At 43.0% G+C, this 17,067-nt stretch overlaps 1 protein-coding gene across 21 annotated transcripts in view; it reads right to left on the bottom strand.

Annotated features, from left to right (window-relative positions):
• ANK2 (ankyrin 2) overlaps positions 1-17,067 on the bottom strand; it is a 322,811-nt gene that overhangs the window by 152,191 nt on the left and 153,553 nt on the right. For 2 of the 21 annotated variants that reach the window (XM_083459176.1, XM_083459174.1), the window contains exon 1: positions 9,930-10,867. The exons of 15 other annotated variants lie outside the window; for them this stretch is intronic. In XM_083459176.1, the coding sequence (XP_083315302.1) occupies positions 9,930-10,052 (123 nt within the window). In that variant the 5' untranslated portion in view covers positions 10,053-10,867. Of the gene's footprint in view, positions 1-9,929; positions 10,869-17,067 lie in introns of those variants that run through there. 4 more of the 21 variants (XM_083459164.1, XM_083459160.1, XM_083459170.1 and 1 more) reach the window with 3 other exon arrangements.

The raw sequence follows: 17,067 nt of genomic DNA, 5'->3' as shown, positions 1-17,067 counted from the left end.
TGAGGGAATACCAATTAGGGGCTATGCATGTTAGTTTGGGAATGAGTTGAGCTTTGAAGCACAGGTCATTTTTTGCAGCCTTTCAACCCACAGTTCACATTCTCAGGAACTTCACACATGTACATTTCAACATACAAAGGAACATAGCTGAGTTGGTCACAGCATGGTGCTGATAATGCCAAGGTTGCAGGTTCAATCCCCATATGGTAAAGGTAAAGGGATCCCTGACCATTAGGTCCAGTCGTGGCTTACTCTGGGGTTGCAGTGCTCATCTCGCTTTATTGGCCGAGGGAGCTGGCATACAGCTTCCGGGTCTTGTGGCCAGCATGACTAAGCCACTTCTGGCGAACCAGAGCAGCGCACGGAAATGCCATTTACCTTCCCGCCAGAGCGGTACCTATTTATCTACTTGCACTTTGACGTGCTTTCGAACTGCTAGGTTGGCAAGAGCAGGGACCAAGCAATGGGAGCTCACGCTGTCGCGGGGATTCGAACCGCCAGCCTTCTGATCGGCAAGTCCTAGGCTCTGTGGTTTAACCCACAGCGCCACCCGCGTCCCATAATCCCCATATGGGATAGCTGCATATTCCTGTATTGTATGGGGTTGGACTAGATAATCCTCAGGGAGCCTTCCAATTCTGTGATTCTATTATCCTGCATGTCACCTCAAAACGGGGACACGCTTCTATTATTTATTTTCTCTAAGGCACAAGCTTAAACAACATGAGGATCCATAACTCATAAAATCACAATTTTTTTTAAAAATGGAATGAGATGTCAAATCTTTTTGAGTTATAAAATGATTCAAATATGATTACAATTGAGTTCCTAAGCTGATATTTTAGTTACTTGATCTTCCTGTGTATGAAAGTGATACCCTTCCTTAATGTCCATTTGCCTAGCAATGGACGATGGTTAGATATATAAATAAAATGCTGTTTTATTTGCAGTAACTGGGTAAGTGCCATGCTAACAGAATATAATGGAGGCCCAACACGTCATATTGCAAAATTCACCAACTCTGTTATGCTTCACATACCAAATGCCATTTCACTGAGGCAGCTCTATATTCTCTCTGATAAGTAACATTTGCAAATGCAGATGATGGTGGGATAAAACAGCAATCTGGAGCACAACACTTCTAGCCTCGCTACCCATTAAACACTCAACCAATTACAAATGCATATTCTTAGCCATATTTGAAAAAAACCATCACCAGAAGGCCCTTCCTATATGCTGAATGGTTCAATGCATTAATCATAATAATCCTCTCTTGCTAGTACCAGAGACAGAGAGATCTTTTAATCCAAGAACTGCCATATGTCACTACATTGAGCATATAAATAAAAAAGCAGACAAATAATGCTATTAATCATTGCAAGCTACTGCAATAGAATAGGGGGGAAAGAGAAATTTTGCATGAGTACATCATTTATATGGTGAAACAGTATCACAGTGAAAGGCCTAACCACAACTATAGATAGATCTCTATAAATGCATTTTTAGATGTATTGAATCCTGGCAAGATGGAGGCACTGGGTGAGTAGTTCCTGTGTCCGAGAAATGATGCATATCTGAAGGAGGTTTGCAGAAGGCATGCAAGTATTATGGATGCACATTCATCCTATGCAGTTTCCCTGCTCTTCTACATACAAAGCAACAGCACCAGTCTCAAGAATGCTTGGCCTAAAAAGAAGCTCCCTAAAAGATGCAGAATTAACCAGGCACTTATCATCATATGCTAATCCTCTTGTGTGCTGCCAACTTCAAAAATGTCAAGTGGCAACACATCGTTATACAGCTTAGCATGGAACAAACCAGAGACCATAAATAATTAAGGAAATGCTTGCATTATTAAACCTGGAACATCAAAAGATGTTCATCAGTAGCAACATAACCTAGAACATCATTATAGCACTGAAGACCTGTGGTGCTTTAAAGAAAAAGAAACCTTCAGCATAACTGTGGCTCTTCTAAAGGAACCTGGCCAGGCCCTCCAACACTTCAGAGGGTGCAAGTCCAGCCCAGGGCCACTTCCTGGGTGCTTGAGCCCCTAGCCATACAGCACTATGCTCAGGCAATGCTCACTAGCATCTTCCTCTGGACCTAATGGCAACAGTGGCCAGACAGAGTCAACACACAAACTCAACCACCTCACTTGGTCAGCTGGCAAAACATATGATGAAATTGAATCCAGTCTATATAAGAGCAAAGACTAAGTGGTGTGGTATAGTGGTTAAAGTGTCAAGACTTAAGCCCTGGAAGACCAGGGTTCAAATGTCCATTTGGCTATGAAGCTCAGTGGGTGAGCTTTGGGCCAGCCATTGATTTACAGCCTAGCCAACCTCACAGGGTTGTTGTCAAAATAATATGGAGACAGGGAGAGCCATGCACGCCACTTTGAGCTCCTTGAAGGAAAGGTGGGATGTGAATGCATCATAAAAGGAAAGGTCCCTTCCTCCTTCTTTCTGAACGGATCCTCCCTCTGCAGGGATAGAGAGGCGGGTGGGGTCTTACTGGATCTCTTGTTGTAGTTGTAGGCTGGCCTCAACTAGAGCCAAGGCCTTCTCGGCTGCAGCTCCAACCTGGTGGAATGCTCTGTCACAAGAGACTAGGGCCCTGCGGGACTTGACATCTTTCCGCAGGGCCTGCAAGACAGAGTTGTTCCGCCAGGCCTTCGGTCAGGGCGCAGCCTGACTCCCTCCTCTGGCAACCTGCACAGACTTTTGTTTAATCGGTTGCCATCAATTTGATTTTAACTAATTTTATAATGAAATATTTTTAGAATGTGTTATTATTTGATTGTTTATTTGATTGTTGTTAGCCGCCCTGAGCCCGGCTCAGCTGGGGAGGGCGGGATATAAATAAAATTTATTATTATTATTATTATTATTATTATTAGTAACAGGAACTGTGCAACTGCCCATCTGTACTCCCAACTCTGATATTTCTTCTCTGCTCAGTTCTGGGCAGGTTGTGTTTCCCAGGGACATCTTCTGGGTCACACACTACCCATGGCATCTTCATATCACTTCAGTCCAGATGCAAAACATAGTTAGTCTTGCTGGGGAGCCATGAAGAGCACAATTACCTCTTTGTAATGAGCACAAAGTAAGTGTTTTAGTGAAAGAAACCTTCCCAGCACCACATATCCATAGGACATCACTGGCAGACTCCTGCAGCTACACAGCCATGTATGTGTGTGAGGTGCCTCAAATAAAGGCATCTAAAAACCTCAGCACAGCCATGACACACAACATAAATTTCACAATTAAATACATATGAATGATTTCTTTTGTAGCTATAGCACAGCCTGTGAGAAATGGCTTATTCTCTTGCTAACTTCCAAACAAGATTACGTACAGTCATACCTCGTGTTGCATCTGCTTCAAGTTGTGTCTTTTTGCATTACGTCCCGCGGAAACCTGGAAGTACCAGAACAGGTTACTTCCGGGTTTCACCGCTCGCGCATGTGCAGAGGCGCAAATCGCGCCGTGCCTGGACAGAGTTCAACAAAGTCTTGTAAGTCATGTAGTCCAACTCCTTGCTCCATGCAAGAAATCCAGAGCTAGCATATTCCAACAGATCTCCAGGCCTGGTTTGAGGTGTTGGTATTGGTGTAGAAAGCCCTACACAGCTTGGTACCAGGATACCTAAAAGATCGACTCATCCCACAACATACCCAAATGATCATAACATTCTGCAGAAGAGGTAGACCATTCTGCACAATGTCAAGACTGGGCATTTTGTGTGGCAGCACCTACCCAAGCATCTCATTACATTCTTAGTATGCTATGAATAATGGTAAGCACAAGCTTAGCTTTGGTTATTTCCTTCATGGAACTATTCCAATGCCCTTCAATGAAGTCTACATTTCACATGCTCACCATCAGTGGAGGCTGGTCGATTAGGGCAAATGTCTCACCAACCTCAGTCTGTCCCCAGCCAGCTCCTCCCTGTCTACATTCTTACATACAACACACTCTTGGGTGTTGCAGTGCTGTAAGCTTCCTCTTCCTTGGTCCCAATGTTGCTCTTGTAAGGAGGAGGATAGGGGGAAACTAGAATTAGTTGGCTCTGCCTGCCATTGCCTGCCCATCACTGACTCTGGCTTCAGCTACTGTTGATCTCCTATTATCTTGTTCATCAGTTTTCAAAACATTCCTAACTTTCAAAAGATGTAGATATACAGACTTTGCTGCCAGAGATGTTTAGTACTTATTCCCCTTTCACATATTCTAAGCACTGCTGCCAACCTTTTCCACTTTCCTAAAAAATGAAAGTAACAAAAAACAAAACAAAAAACTAAGCTGGTTCCCTTGAAAGGCAGATGTTGTTTCAGCAATCATCTACATCTGGGTCACAAACATAGTTATCATTGGATTATATATTAGCAGCAAACATTTAATCTACTCTGGAAGTGAGCATACATGGTTTTGATATGGAAATGTGTTTTATGTAAAAAAAAAAAAGTTTTCACATTTATCTGTGTCTGAAAGGAGTTGAGAATTTATAGTTCAGATTTAGGACAGTGGTCAAAAACATTCTTTGAAAACAAAGATAACCAAATGTAATTATTTATTCTTTAGAAGAAAGTCTGATTTTGAAAGCTCAAATATTTTTCTAAGTATTTATGGGTCTGTTTGGGCCCTCTTATGGACTTCTTCAAACAGCATACAGTTCAAACTAAGGAATTAGATGACTGAAATCCTCCAGCACAAATTTCCCCTCCCATCAGCCCCAGCAATCATGGCCAATGGTCAGGAATGATGGTTCAGCAACATCTGGAGGGTATCACAACAGCTGCCTATGCCGTAGTGGCTGCCTCTGTTTAACAAGCAGTTCACGTAGAACAGCTCCCCACAGGTACCAAGACATTGTCTTCACGATTTGCAGAAATCCTTTAAAAGATTTTTGGTGATATGGCAAACTGGTTTGATCTGTAAGATGAGCGAATGAGGTAGAGCTTTATCACAAGGTAGGTGAAACATGCTGTTATTCTGACAAATGAAGATTTTAAAATCCTGCAGTGCCTGGGCTCAAAACACAGTTGTGGACACAAAGCATATTTTTAAAGGTTAGAAGTGAATAACTTTGTGTGTGTGTGTGTGTGTGTGTGTGTGCGCGCGCATGCATGTATGTGTGTGTTTATGTGTGTGTGTGTGTACCCATATTAACATGTAACAAAAGATTTGGCAATCAATATGTAAATAGATGTATTCAAGTCTGCAGCTTCTGCCATGCATACGCTCTTCTCACTGCCTATTCTCTCCCGTTCCACACCCACCTATCCTCAGAAACAAGTTCTTAATTTCTTCAGCCAGTGAAATGGAGTACCCAGATATGAGCAGGGACCATTTCCAACAAAACTAATATGAAAACCAATGGCTGCATTTTATCCAACATGCACTTTCCCTGCAGTCACTTGTTTTCTGCTAAACATGTTTTCAAACTGCTTTCACTGGGACTAGCTGTCTCATCATATCTGGCTACGCCCTCTTGCACACCGAGGCAAATTAAGACTCTCAGATTCACTCTCAACTCAAGCCTAATTTCCTAATTGATTCTGAACTCTACTTCAGAGGAGGGTCAGAACATGGGGTGGTGCAGAAGAATGAAAAGAAAATGAAAGAAGCCTCATATAGGTGCCTTGGAGCTTGTCTGAGGCCCGGGGTGGAAGACTTGTTTGGATAAGGTAATAAACTCAAACGAAAAGGCAGTCTGTCCTTAGCTGGGGTCCCCAGCCAACTTAGCCCTCTGAGAAACAGGGCAAGTGTACTTGGCTGCCCTGGCCCCCTGCACAGGCCTGTAGTTCTCTTTGAGATGGTAAATCTGTGTCTGGGCTGCACCACTTCAGACTGCAGGCTAGAGGAGTTAACATGGCTGAATGCTCACTCCTCCATAAAAATAACAACTCGCATGCAAAAAGTTAGCAGGCCAAGGAAAGGCTAGAACATGGCTTCCTAATATCAAGCTTTTTGTGTGTGTCTTTGAAGAAGCATCTGATTACACTCATCTGATTCTTTTAGACTTCTCCATGTTCCAACCGTCTTTTCCTAGGTGCCCCATCTACGTCCAACCTTTCTCTAGAATCTGGATGACTTGCTATGACATCTGCTCAGCCAATAGCAAGCAGAGACTCTTAGGGACAGAGACCCTTCTGAGTGGCTTCCTATCAACAACCATAAAACCCTTCAGCTCATAGATATGCCAGTGTTTCTCAGACTTTATAAAACCATAGCCAGTTATTTCTAGGCATAGTTTTCACTGATATGCAATGCACTTCATTGCTGTATCAATATTTGGAAGTAATTTTACAGGGTTTTTTTAGATCTTATGTTTATCTTCTCCCCTCACCCCTTTACAGTGGCACCTCGGGTTAAGTACTTAATTCATTCCAGAGGTCTGTACTTAACCTGAAACTGTTCTTAACCTGAAGCACCACTTTAGCTAATGGGGCCTCCTGCTGCTGCCGCGCCGCCAGAGCACGATTTCTGTTCTCATCCTGAAGCAAAGTTCTTAACCTGAGGCACTATTTCTGGGTTAGCGAAGTCTGTAACCTGAAGCGTATGTAACCTGAAGCGTATGTAACCCGAGGTACCACTGTAATAAGAAAATCTAAAATTAAAATTAAACAAACCCGCCCCCCGCATCCTGCCATAAACTTACTTGATCTTCCTTTCATCACCCTAACCTAGAATATACCCACTTTGTTCTTTTATTCCATATACTGCTTCTTCCTCACCTTATTGGTTCATGCACAACTTCCCAGTTTCCCTTCTAGTCAACAGGCTACCACCTTCCCACATTTTTCCTCCTACAGAACCCTCCCCCCCCCCACTTCCCATTCAATATGAGATAACAGAGCCCACAGGAAGATGCAACATCACAATCACAGGGACATTGTGAATCACACTTTTGGAAACCATAATCCTTGACACTTTGGAACCTGGTAAGAAAAAAGAGCAGGCCAGATTGGGCCTGTTGAAAATGCACACACCCTTGCCAGAGTCTCACACATACCAACTTGAGGAAACATTAGTACATAGGGCTTACGCTTTCCCCTAAAGTAAAGAGAAGGAATCGAGCCAATTCTGTGTGTACAGCTGGTTTGTTTCTTAGGCATTTTTATATGTTTCCCCTCAAGCCAGATTCAATCTGAATTGAGGGGGGAAAGGACCTAGCTGCATTTAAACTGGTGCTATGTGCACAGCCTATAATTTGCCTTTGTCATCCCAATCCTGAAAGGTACTCAGGCCTTTTGTCTACCCAAAATTGTTTATGACTGCCAAGAAGGGTCTGTGTACATTCCAAGTACACTCATCACTTTACATTACACAGCATTATGTTATCTCCTTCTTTGCCGTGCACACAGATTTATATTTCTACAGGTAAAGGGCAACATTGCTTAAACCACACCCATTCCTGTTAGAAAGCAAGTTTGCTGTGCGACTGAGGGGGCTATTTATGTAACAGTGAATGTGCAGCTGCAGTAAAAGGCAGACACAGTGAGGCTGGCTGCTGAATATTAAACGGAACAAAGCAAATAGAAGCATAGTAATTCCCTGGTATATGCTGAGCTCTGACCTATTATTGCTTCTTAGAGGGGAACATGCTGATCTCCCCATCCTCTGTGGCCAACATATTCCTAACATGTGGACTCCTCTAAGTCTGCCTGGTTCTAATCAAGGTCATGCAGCAGTTTGTGCAAAAGAGATGCCAGAAGGGACTGGTTTAATTATATTCAACTTTAATTAAAGAGCCTCAGCATTCTGGTTTAAAACAGATAAAATCAGAGAGAGCTCTCCAAAATCAGTTCAGTGCAAAGCACCCTTCTACATGCACAGATGAGTTGGTAATCATATTTATATACTATACATAACAGTAAAATATACTATATGTTTTATGAGGAAGTGATCAAACGTATAATCAAAGGGCTGGCTTATGCTGTAGTGTTCCATTTAGAGGATTAGGGTAGTAATCGCAATCTGCCTTCATCAGCTACACATCCCAGTGCTGCCTATATGGGAAATGGCATTCATGTCCTGATAAAGAGAATTCTAATGCAACTTAATGAACGTAGCAAACAAAGCCTTCAAGAAGTCAGACAGATCACATCAGGCATCCCATAGGTATCCAGCCGCTTAACGAACAGGCAATATATATATAATTGTCATGAATTTTAGACTGAATAATTCATTCCACAATAGCAAGGGGTGGGAATTAGATGCAATCCATAAATACACTGAGGAGGGGGGCGGGGGAAACAAACAGCAGGAATGGCAATTCTGGCAATTTGCTAAACATATCTGCATGTTAAAATGTAGTATGACTGGACCTATGCCTGTGTGATATCAGCACAACAACATGGGCCGCAGGAAGGAATGTGTGTATGAAGGAAGGGAGAGAGAGGCAATTACCACCTGGAGCATATAACAGCAGACAATTTATATAGGCACAGAAGACAAAGTAGCACTACAGATGAGTTAAAACATAGCAAATAAGGAAGCCTTTCCTGTACTGTATACCAATGGCTGCTTCCCTGCCTAGGTGTCCTTTTGGACACAAATTAACGTATCCCATTAAACGTGAATATTGTACACCTGCTTCTTTAAGCAAGACTTGAGAAAACTCAGCTGATGAAGGGTTTGTGTTCATGCACTAACAACAATAACAACAACAATTTATCTGTACCCCACCCATTTGACTGGGTTGCCCCAGCCACTCTGGGCAGCTTCCAACATATATAAAAACATAATTTAAAAAATCAACATTAAAAAGCTTCCCTACATAGGGCTGCCTTCAGATGTCTTCTAAAGGTTGTATGGTCACTCATCTCCTTGACATCGGATAACAGGGCATTCCACAGGGTGGGTGTCACTATCAAGAAGGCCCTCTTTCTGTTTACTAAGTAAACACCCTCATGATCTGCACCCCTGACAGTGTACATTTAAACAAAAAGCCACACCTCTATACCTTCAGAGGCAAATGCCAAGTGGGAGGTTGCCCTAAAATATATGAGTGGTTCTGAGTTGCGAAGAATATAACCTCAATGCAGGTCTCCACAATATCCAACAATACCACTATTGTTGTTATATTCTCTTCCAATTTATAGAAAATCATTTTCCCTGACAAAATAAGCAACAAGCATTGGGATGGGGAGGGTGTTTTAGCTTGTCACTAGCTTCCCAATCCTAAACACATCTCAGAAACAGTGGCATTATTACAAATACTTCAGAGAAGAATGACTGGAGAATGGTTGTCAGTATTGAAAAGCAGAGAAGCAGAAGACAACCCAAGTTAATTAAAAACACACACAAAGCTTCTGCAGCGTACAGGATGAATCACATAACAATGCTGTAAAATGAACAGAGTGAAATGCCCATTAATAGAGGTGCAAAGGATCCACACTTGATGCCTACAGTAAGCAACAGAACAGATTATTCAGTCTATAGCATTTGCATTTCATGTAAAACTGCATGCTAATGACCTGACAGCAAAAAAAAAAAAAAAAAAGGAAACAGAGGGAAAGGGGGGAAATGTCTCAGACCTCAAAACCTATCTTGATTAAGCGCAGCACAAAATTGCAGTATTCCCTGCCAGTAAACAGTTTCAAAACAGCTGGAGGCATAAAACACCTGGCTCCTGGGTGATCAAAACAGAGCCTAGGAGCTTTGAAGATAAAAGAAGAAAAGCAAAAGAAGTGCCATTGGCCATCTTCATATGCTTGCACCCATGTGGCTAGGAATTATTTTATTTGCTCTCACTGCAGTAAGCAAAACATTTATGGCAGGGTAGGGGATGCAAAATTTTGGAGTGGAAAGTGGAAAGGGAGACATTGCTGCATATCTTGCAGGGGACACCTGTGTACGTGTCCTATATATATGGGGGGGGGGAGGAGAGTGATGGTGGGGTACGTTTGCTCATACCTTGCGCTTCCGATTTTCCCTAGAGATTTTCCTTTGCCTTTTTCTCTCCTTCTCTCTCTCCTTCTCCCTTTCATCGTTTTCAGCCTCCCGAACTTTTTTAATAGAAGCAGCGGCGTGAGCCATTTTGCAGAGGGGAGCACCTGCTCAGAGCAGTCGATTCCCACCACACTGAGATCCAGGCGATTTGTTTATCTTGCAAGGGCACAGATGAGGTGATGCTGGAAGGCAGAAATCCACAGGGCAATCCTCTTCTCCCGCTCTTCCTCTTTCCCCCTCCTCCTCAGGCACCCTCTGATAGGTCACAGCTGTGATCCAGCCTCTGCAGCATCCATAATTCAGCACAAGATAGGCATATCCTGGTTTTTAAGTCTCCCCCTTGCTCCCCCCTGCACACATGTAGGAAGGAACATGCACACAGCAGCACAGAGAGCTATGGAGGAGAAGCCTCACAGAAAAGCAGGAAGCACTTTAGATTTCCTGTGACGGCTGAAGAAAATTCATCCTATGCATAAATTTCACCAGCTGGGAAGGTCTCTTGGGATTTCTCCAGACCGGCTGCATATGCTGGATAGAGAGCCAGGATGGAGCCACCTCTGTAGAATCCTTAGAAGTGGGTGGGTAGGGGTGGACAGCTCCTTGCAGCTACCAGCATCACCTCGTTACAGGGTGGGAAGAAAATGGTGCAGTCTGGCTTAATGACTTGCCGCTGCAACTGCCTCTGCTAAAAAGCACATGATATGCTCTGTTCTCCTCACATCTCTCCATTCCAGTCTTCCCTTCTCTTGCTTATTAAATGCAGTTATTCTCTCTCTCTCCTCCCCACCCTGCTGCCTTTCTCCACCCAAAAACAAAGGAATTGGGAGGATAAGGAGGAAACGTTGCTATGCTCAGAACAGACCGGCTGCAGCCTGTTCAGTCTGCAGGTAGCGGCTTCCTAGCTAAATACATGGCTGAGTGAGCTGAGAGAGGGAGAGAGAAGGGAAGAAGCTGGGAATAGTCAGGTCCTCATTGTGTCGTTTTTTTAGAGTCCACGTGAGGCTGCATTAGGAGAGCTGCATTAAGAGGCGATCCCAGTGCTGCTCTGAGGGTGGACTTCAGCAAGGAAAACATGCAGCATAATCTGGGCTCAGCCTGTCCCAGCCAGCAAAATTCTGTGGGGGGAGGGTAATAAAATGTAGAATATCTTAGTCTGCAGTATACATTACTTAAAGGCTATCTGATTTGCGAAATGCTTACATTAGGAATAAAAAATTAAAGCAAAACAGGATGATTATTGGAGTATGAGAAATGAAAACAGAGAATGCATCTTTTTAATTACAAAAGAGGGGGAGGGACTTATCCCAGAACATTTGAGATGAGCTTTTATTATCTTTTATATTAGGTGCAGATGGGGTGGGGTCTATCATCCCCTGACTGCATACCCCGCAGATTGCATATCCCAACAGCCTATCCTTGCAAAACACCAGCCCCACCTACCTAGGAAGTATTTGCTCCTGCAAATGCATTCATTATAACAATGATTTCTTGAAATCGGCACAGCTACCCCTTTCGAGACACACGTAAAACAATGAGCCTGAAAAGCCACAGCAAAGCCGGAAGTCTCTCTCCGCCCATAATTGAGTAAGTAAGCAATGCACATAAATGGTCTTTTCCCTAATCCAAGTGAGGAATCATGCATTCCTCTATTTTTAGCACAACATTGTCCAAAGCAGAAGGTAACGGGTATTTCCAAAAACTCTTCAATTAAATGGCCCTAATTTGGCTGTACTGCAAGGTCCTTTGGGCAGCACAATGGCTGAAGTCGTACAGAAGAGCTCTTCTCAGACCCAGTGTCTGCATTTCAGCAAGGCACAAAAGACAGCCTATTACTAAAGAGATCTAGGCATTAGGAAAGTGTTCCAAGGGAAGTGAATGGGAGTTCCACTGGGTAACAAACTCACTCAGCAGCTTCCACTAGTGAGTGCATCACTTAACCTGTGTTAAGTAATGTAATAATATACAATAATAATAATTTATTATTTATACCCCACCCATCTGGCTGGGTTTCCCCAGCAACTCTGGGTGGATTCCAACAAAATAGTAAAAATACATTAAAAACTCTATGTAAACAGAAGTTGGGGGGGGCACACCACATTCTAAATGTACCTGCAAACACTGGTCCCCACATGCTCCACCCCTGACTTCTCTGCATTGAGTGGACATGCCTAAAGGGTGCTTCATAACATGCTCACCAAATGAGAGCCTCTATGTGATCCTGAATCATGAACACACTTAGAAGCCTCATACAGACCCTCCTATTCAAAGTGGGAAAGTCACAAGTGTTGGGGACCAGAATGCATAGGGATGATGTATACACCCTGCATCCACTATTCATGTTTACATCACACCTGAACAGGTGAAGGCAGCATCAAGGAGAAACCCTGACATTCTCAAGATTTGGGGAAAGGGAAGGGGATCTTCTTGGTACCACAATAAGCCTCTGAGACATCTGAAAGGCAATGAGACTTCTTACTGCTTTTCAAGTGTCTCTGAGACTCTGCAAAAGATGGATGAAGACTCCCCACCACCACCACACCCAACCTTCCCAGCTCATAACTGTGAAGGTAATAGGATTCTCACCTCAAGCCATACTGAGTCTTGAGCACAGTACAGTGGTACCTCGGGTTACATACGCTTCAGGTTACAGACTCTGCTAACCCAGAAATAGTACCTCGGGTTAAGAACTTTGCTTCAGGATGAGAACAGAAATGGCACGGCGGCGGCGCAGCAGCAGTGGGAGGCCCCATTAGCTAAAGTGGTGCTTCAGGTTAAGAACAGTTTCAGGTTAAGAACGGACATCCGGAACGAATTAAGTATGTAACCAGAGGTATGACTGTATGACATTCCTGCCCCTCCCACTGCTAAGAGAGAAGGCATGTGGTAAGCACAAATTTTGGATGGCCAGAAAGTAATGCAGAAGGCTAAGGAAAAGCCTTCCAGTGGAGTAAGTAAAGCAAGCAGAAGGCGCTTGGTGGAATGCTGTGGATGTAGTGCATCTTGATTTCAGCAAGGCTTATGACAAAGTCCCCCATGATACTCTTGAAGAGACTGGTAAAACATTGGCTGGACGAGGTAACCATTAGGTGGATTTGTAGCTGATTGCCTGAGCAAACCCAAAGGTTGCTCACTAAATGTTCCTCTTCATCCTGTAAAAAAGTGGCAAGTGGGGTGCCACAGGATTCTGTCCTGTCGTTCAACACCTTTATAAATGACTTGGATGAAACTGAGGGAATGCTCATCAAATTTGCAGATGACACCAAACTGGAAGGGGTAGCCAGTGCCACTGAAGACAGACTCAGGACTTAAGATGAGACCAGCAGACTGAAGAACTGATCCCAAATTAACAAAATGAATTTCAACAGGGGCAAATGTGAGGTTCTACTCTTAGGCAGGAAGAACCAGCTGCACCAATATAAGATGTTGGACACCTGGTTCAACAGTAGTACATGTGCAAAGGATCTAGAGGTCTTAGCAGACAACAAGTTTAACTTGATTCAACAGTGTAATGCAGCACCAAAAAATGATAATGCTATTCTAGGCTGCATCAACAGAAGTATAATGTCCCAATCAAGGGAGGTCATAGTCCTGTTCTAGTATGCCTTGATCAGACAACACCTGGAGTATTGTGTCCAGTTCTGGGCACCACAATTTCAGAAGGATATTGACAAGTTGGAACATATGCAAAGGGGGACAACCAAGAATCAAGCATCTGGAAACAAAGCCTTATGAGGAACAGTTGGGGGAGTTTGATATGGTTAGCATGATAAAGAAGAAACTGAGAGGAAATATTATAACCATCTTCAAGTACCTCAGGGGCTGTCACATAAGAAATGGAGCAAGCTTGTGTTTTACTGCTCCATAGTCTAGGACCCAAATCAAAGGATTCAAGTTGCAAGAAAGGAGATTCTGACTAAACATCTGGAAGGACTTTCTGACTGTAAGGGCTGTTCAGCAGTGAAATGGACTCCCTCAAAAGGTAGTGGACTCTCCTTCCTTGGAGGTTTTTAAGCAGAGACTGGATGGCCATCTGTCATGTATGATCTAGTTGAGATTCCTGCATTGCAGGGAGTTGGACTAGATGACTCTTAGGGTCCCTTCCAAGTCTACAATTATATGATTCTATGAGTAAAGGAACAAACAAGTCTCTGTAAGGTACAGCAATATCCTTGTGAAAGAGTATGTTATGCAAATCTGATAGGAATACATTTTTATTTCTTCTAGTCTGGAAATATTTTATTGCCATCCCCGGGGCGGTATTTGAAAGCCACTCTTTTGTTTATCACCAATTACTGCTAGTGTGAATGGCCACTCTATTTATTTTGCACACATTTAAATTTGAACTGAATTGTCAGGTGGAAATTTTGGCATTTCCTTGTTATTTGACTCTCCTTTTTCTCTCTCTGTACACTGTGTTTATGTGTTTGTGTGTTTGTGTGTGTATACGTATATACACACACAATCTGTCATGTAAAGTGGACTAGAGTCTACAGATGCTTACAACATAAAAAGAATTCTTAGTCTTTAAGGTCCCATAAGACTCTTTGTTGATTTCACATGAGATTATGGGACATCCAAATGCTCATTTAGTACATCATTACATCATTACACAACAAATCAGTGAATAGGCAACAGAGGGTTTCCTCTCCTCATTAGAAAATGCCATCCCCCATATTCTTCCTTTCTTTCCTTAATACAAATCCCCCTTTTTGAACCTCTCCAATCCTTCATAAAAAATATTAATCTCTGCATTATCTTTTGCTTTATGGTGCAACTACAGCTGTTACATCTCAGAAAATTCACTCTGCAGACTACTGAAATCTCTGCAGGATGCCAATGTTAAGATAATCCGGTAGTTTGAGACTGCTTGAACTGGAAATCTTCCAGTCCTAGCTTGAGTGGTAAATTAAGAAAACTTCAGACTTCACAACAATTTGCTGTTTTTTGTAGAATTGTACAGATGGCCTCTGTGCCTGGAAAATAACATGTATGGGAGCCATGAGGCTCTCTTAACTACATAGATTGATAGCACTGTAGAGGTGGAAAGGACCACAGGGGTCATCTATTCCAAACCCATGCAATGCAGGAATCTTTTTGCCCAAAATGGAGCACCTATCCAAATATTACAGCTGGTAGGTAAAGGTATCGCTGACCGTTAGGCCCAGTTGCGGACGACTCTGGGGTTGTGGAGCTCATCTCGCTCTATAGGCTGAGGGAGCTGGCGTTTGTCCACAGACAGCTTCCGGGTCACGTGGCCAGCATGACTAAGCCACTTCTGGCGAACTAGAGCAGCACACGGAAACCCCGTTTACTTTCCCACCGGAGCGGTACCTATTTATTTACTTGCACTTTGACATGCTTTCGAAGTGCTAGGTGGGCAGGAGCTGGGACCAAGCAATGGGAGCTCACCCAATCGCAGGGATTCGAACCACTGACCTTCTGATCGGCAAGCCCTAGGCTCTGTGGTTTAGACCACAGTGCCACAATGGAGATAAATACTAGAGCACTTCCTCAATATAAGTATTTCATTTTTTTCATGGCTTCCATACATTTTATTTTCCAGCACAGAGGTCAGAGAAAGCATTTCAAATATAATATTTGTTGTAATTTACTGTTTTTATTCAAACCCATGCAGCAAATCTCACATTGTCATTAGCTTTGCAACTCATTGGAGGTATTTCATACTCACTTTACTCACTGCTTATGTTCTACATGGTTACTCTTTTTTAATGTGGAAGGTAACTGTATGACTATTCCCAATATACCACCAGATGCAAAAGATATATTATATACTGATTATTCTCTTCCTAATCACATTAATGGGTGCATCAGCACCTACCCAGTCAATACTAGAATAGTTTATTACAAGCTCCCCATCCTAATCTTTCTTTCCCAAATACGTCATGTAACTAAACTGGAGGTTTCTGAACCGAAGGCCACATTCACTATTTACTCATTCCTCCCCCTGTTGATCAAAGGGAGGGAGTAATTCTGTGGGGTGTTCTTCTGCAAGAATGCCAAGCAGAAGACGGAACTGGTGCAAGCACTGAAAAGCTGCTACACAGGGAGGGAAATCCTTTCTAGTGCAGGCAGGAAGGAGAGTTGGCACAGTGTGCTACTACCTTCTCCTGAAAGACACAACCAGCAATCAGGGTATGTCCTAAGAGTTTTCACAAGGCTGCTTCTCTTCATGTCTTATACCCCACCACATACATGAATGAATGAATGAATGAATAAATAAATAAATAAATAAATAAATAAAAATAATAATTTATATGTCACAAATCTGACTGGTTTGCCCTAGTTACTCTGTGCATCTTCCAGCAAATTATAAAACCACAGTAAAATGCCACACATTGCAGCTTTCCTCATACAGGGCTGCCTTCAGATGTATTCTAAAAACCAGATAGTTGTTTATTTCCTTTACATTTGATGGGAAGGTGTTACATAGGGCAGGCACCACTACCAAGAAGGCCCTCCCTGGTTCACAATGAGGGAACCACTATAAGGCCCTTGGAGCTGGATCTCAGTATCCGGACAATGCGGGTGGAGGTGCTCCTTCTGGTATACATAAGCTGCAAATCCAAGAGCAAAATGTGGATACAGCTTGTGGTTTGTCTAGAGCAAGACAACGCATGATCCCAGATCTGAACACAAAGTCAAACCACAGCTTAGCTTACAAGAGTGCAGCAGCACCAAAGAAGAAGCAGAGCAGCCGCAATCTTGCCTCCAACAGCTTACATATTCACACAAAGTCATAGTTTGGCTTAGCATTACAGGTAAACCAGCTCTACTTAAGACAGATAAGTAGTTCACACCCACAACTGAAACCACGGAACGGGGAGAGGGAGCTGGCAATGGGTTTGCAGCTCTTACTGCCACTCTCTTGCACGCCTCTTCTACCTACTCTCAGCATTACATATGGCCATCACTAAATCCATGATGAAACTGATTAGGCTCAAAAAATCTACTTTCCATTTTAAAGAGTATTCTCAATGTGAGTTTAGGGCAGGTGCAATTGCACTTCCTGCTCCAGATCTTAAAATCCTGGTCTAAGCTTCAGCCTGAAATGGGAAAGTGTGTTAGCTCTGATGCAGATCTG

Source organism: Podarcis liolepis (assembly GCF_965112155.1).
Source record: "Podarcis liolepis genome assembly, chromosome: 9".
Lineage (NCBI taxonomy): Eukaryota > Metazoa > Chordata > Lepidosauria > Squamata > Lacertidae > Podarcis > Podarcis liolepis.
The sequence above is the reverse complement of the archived record's forward strand: the minus strand, read 5'-3'. Positions and strand labels throughout refer to the sequence as shown.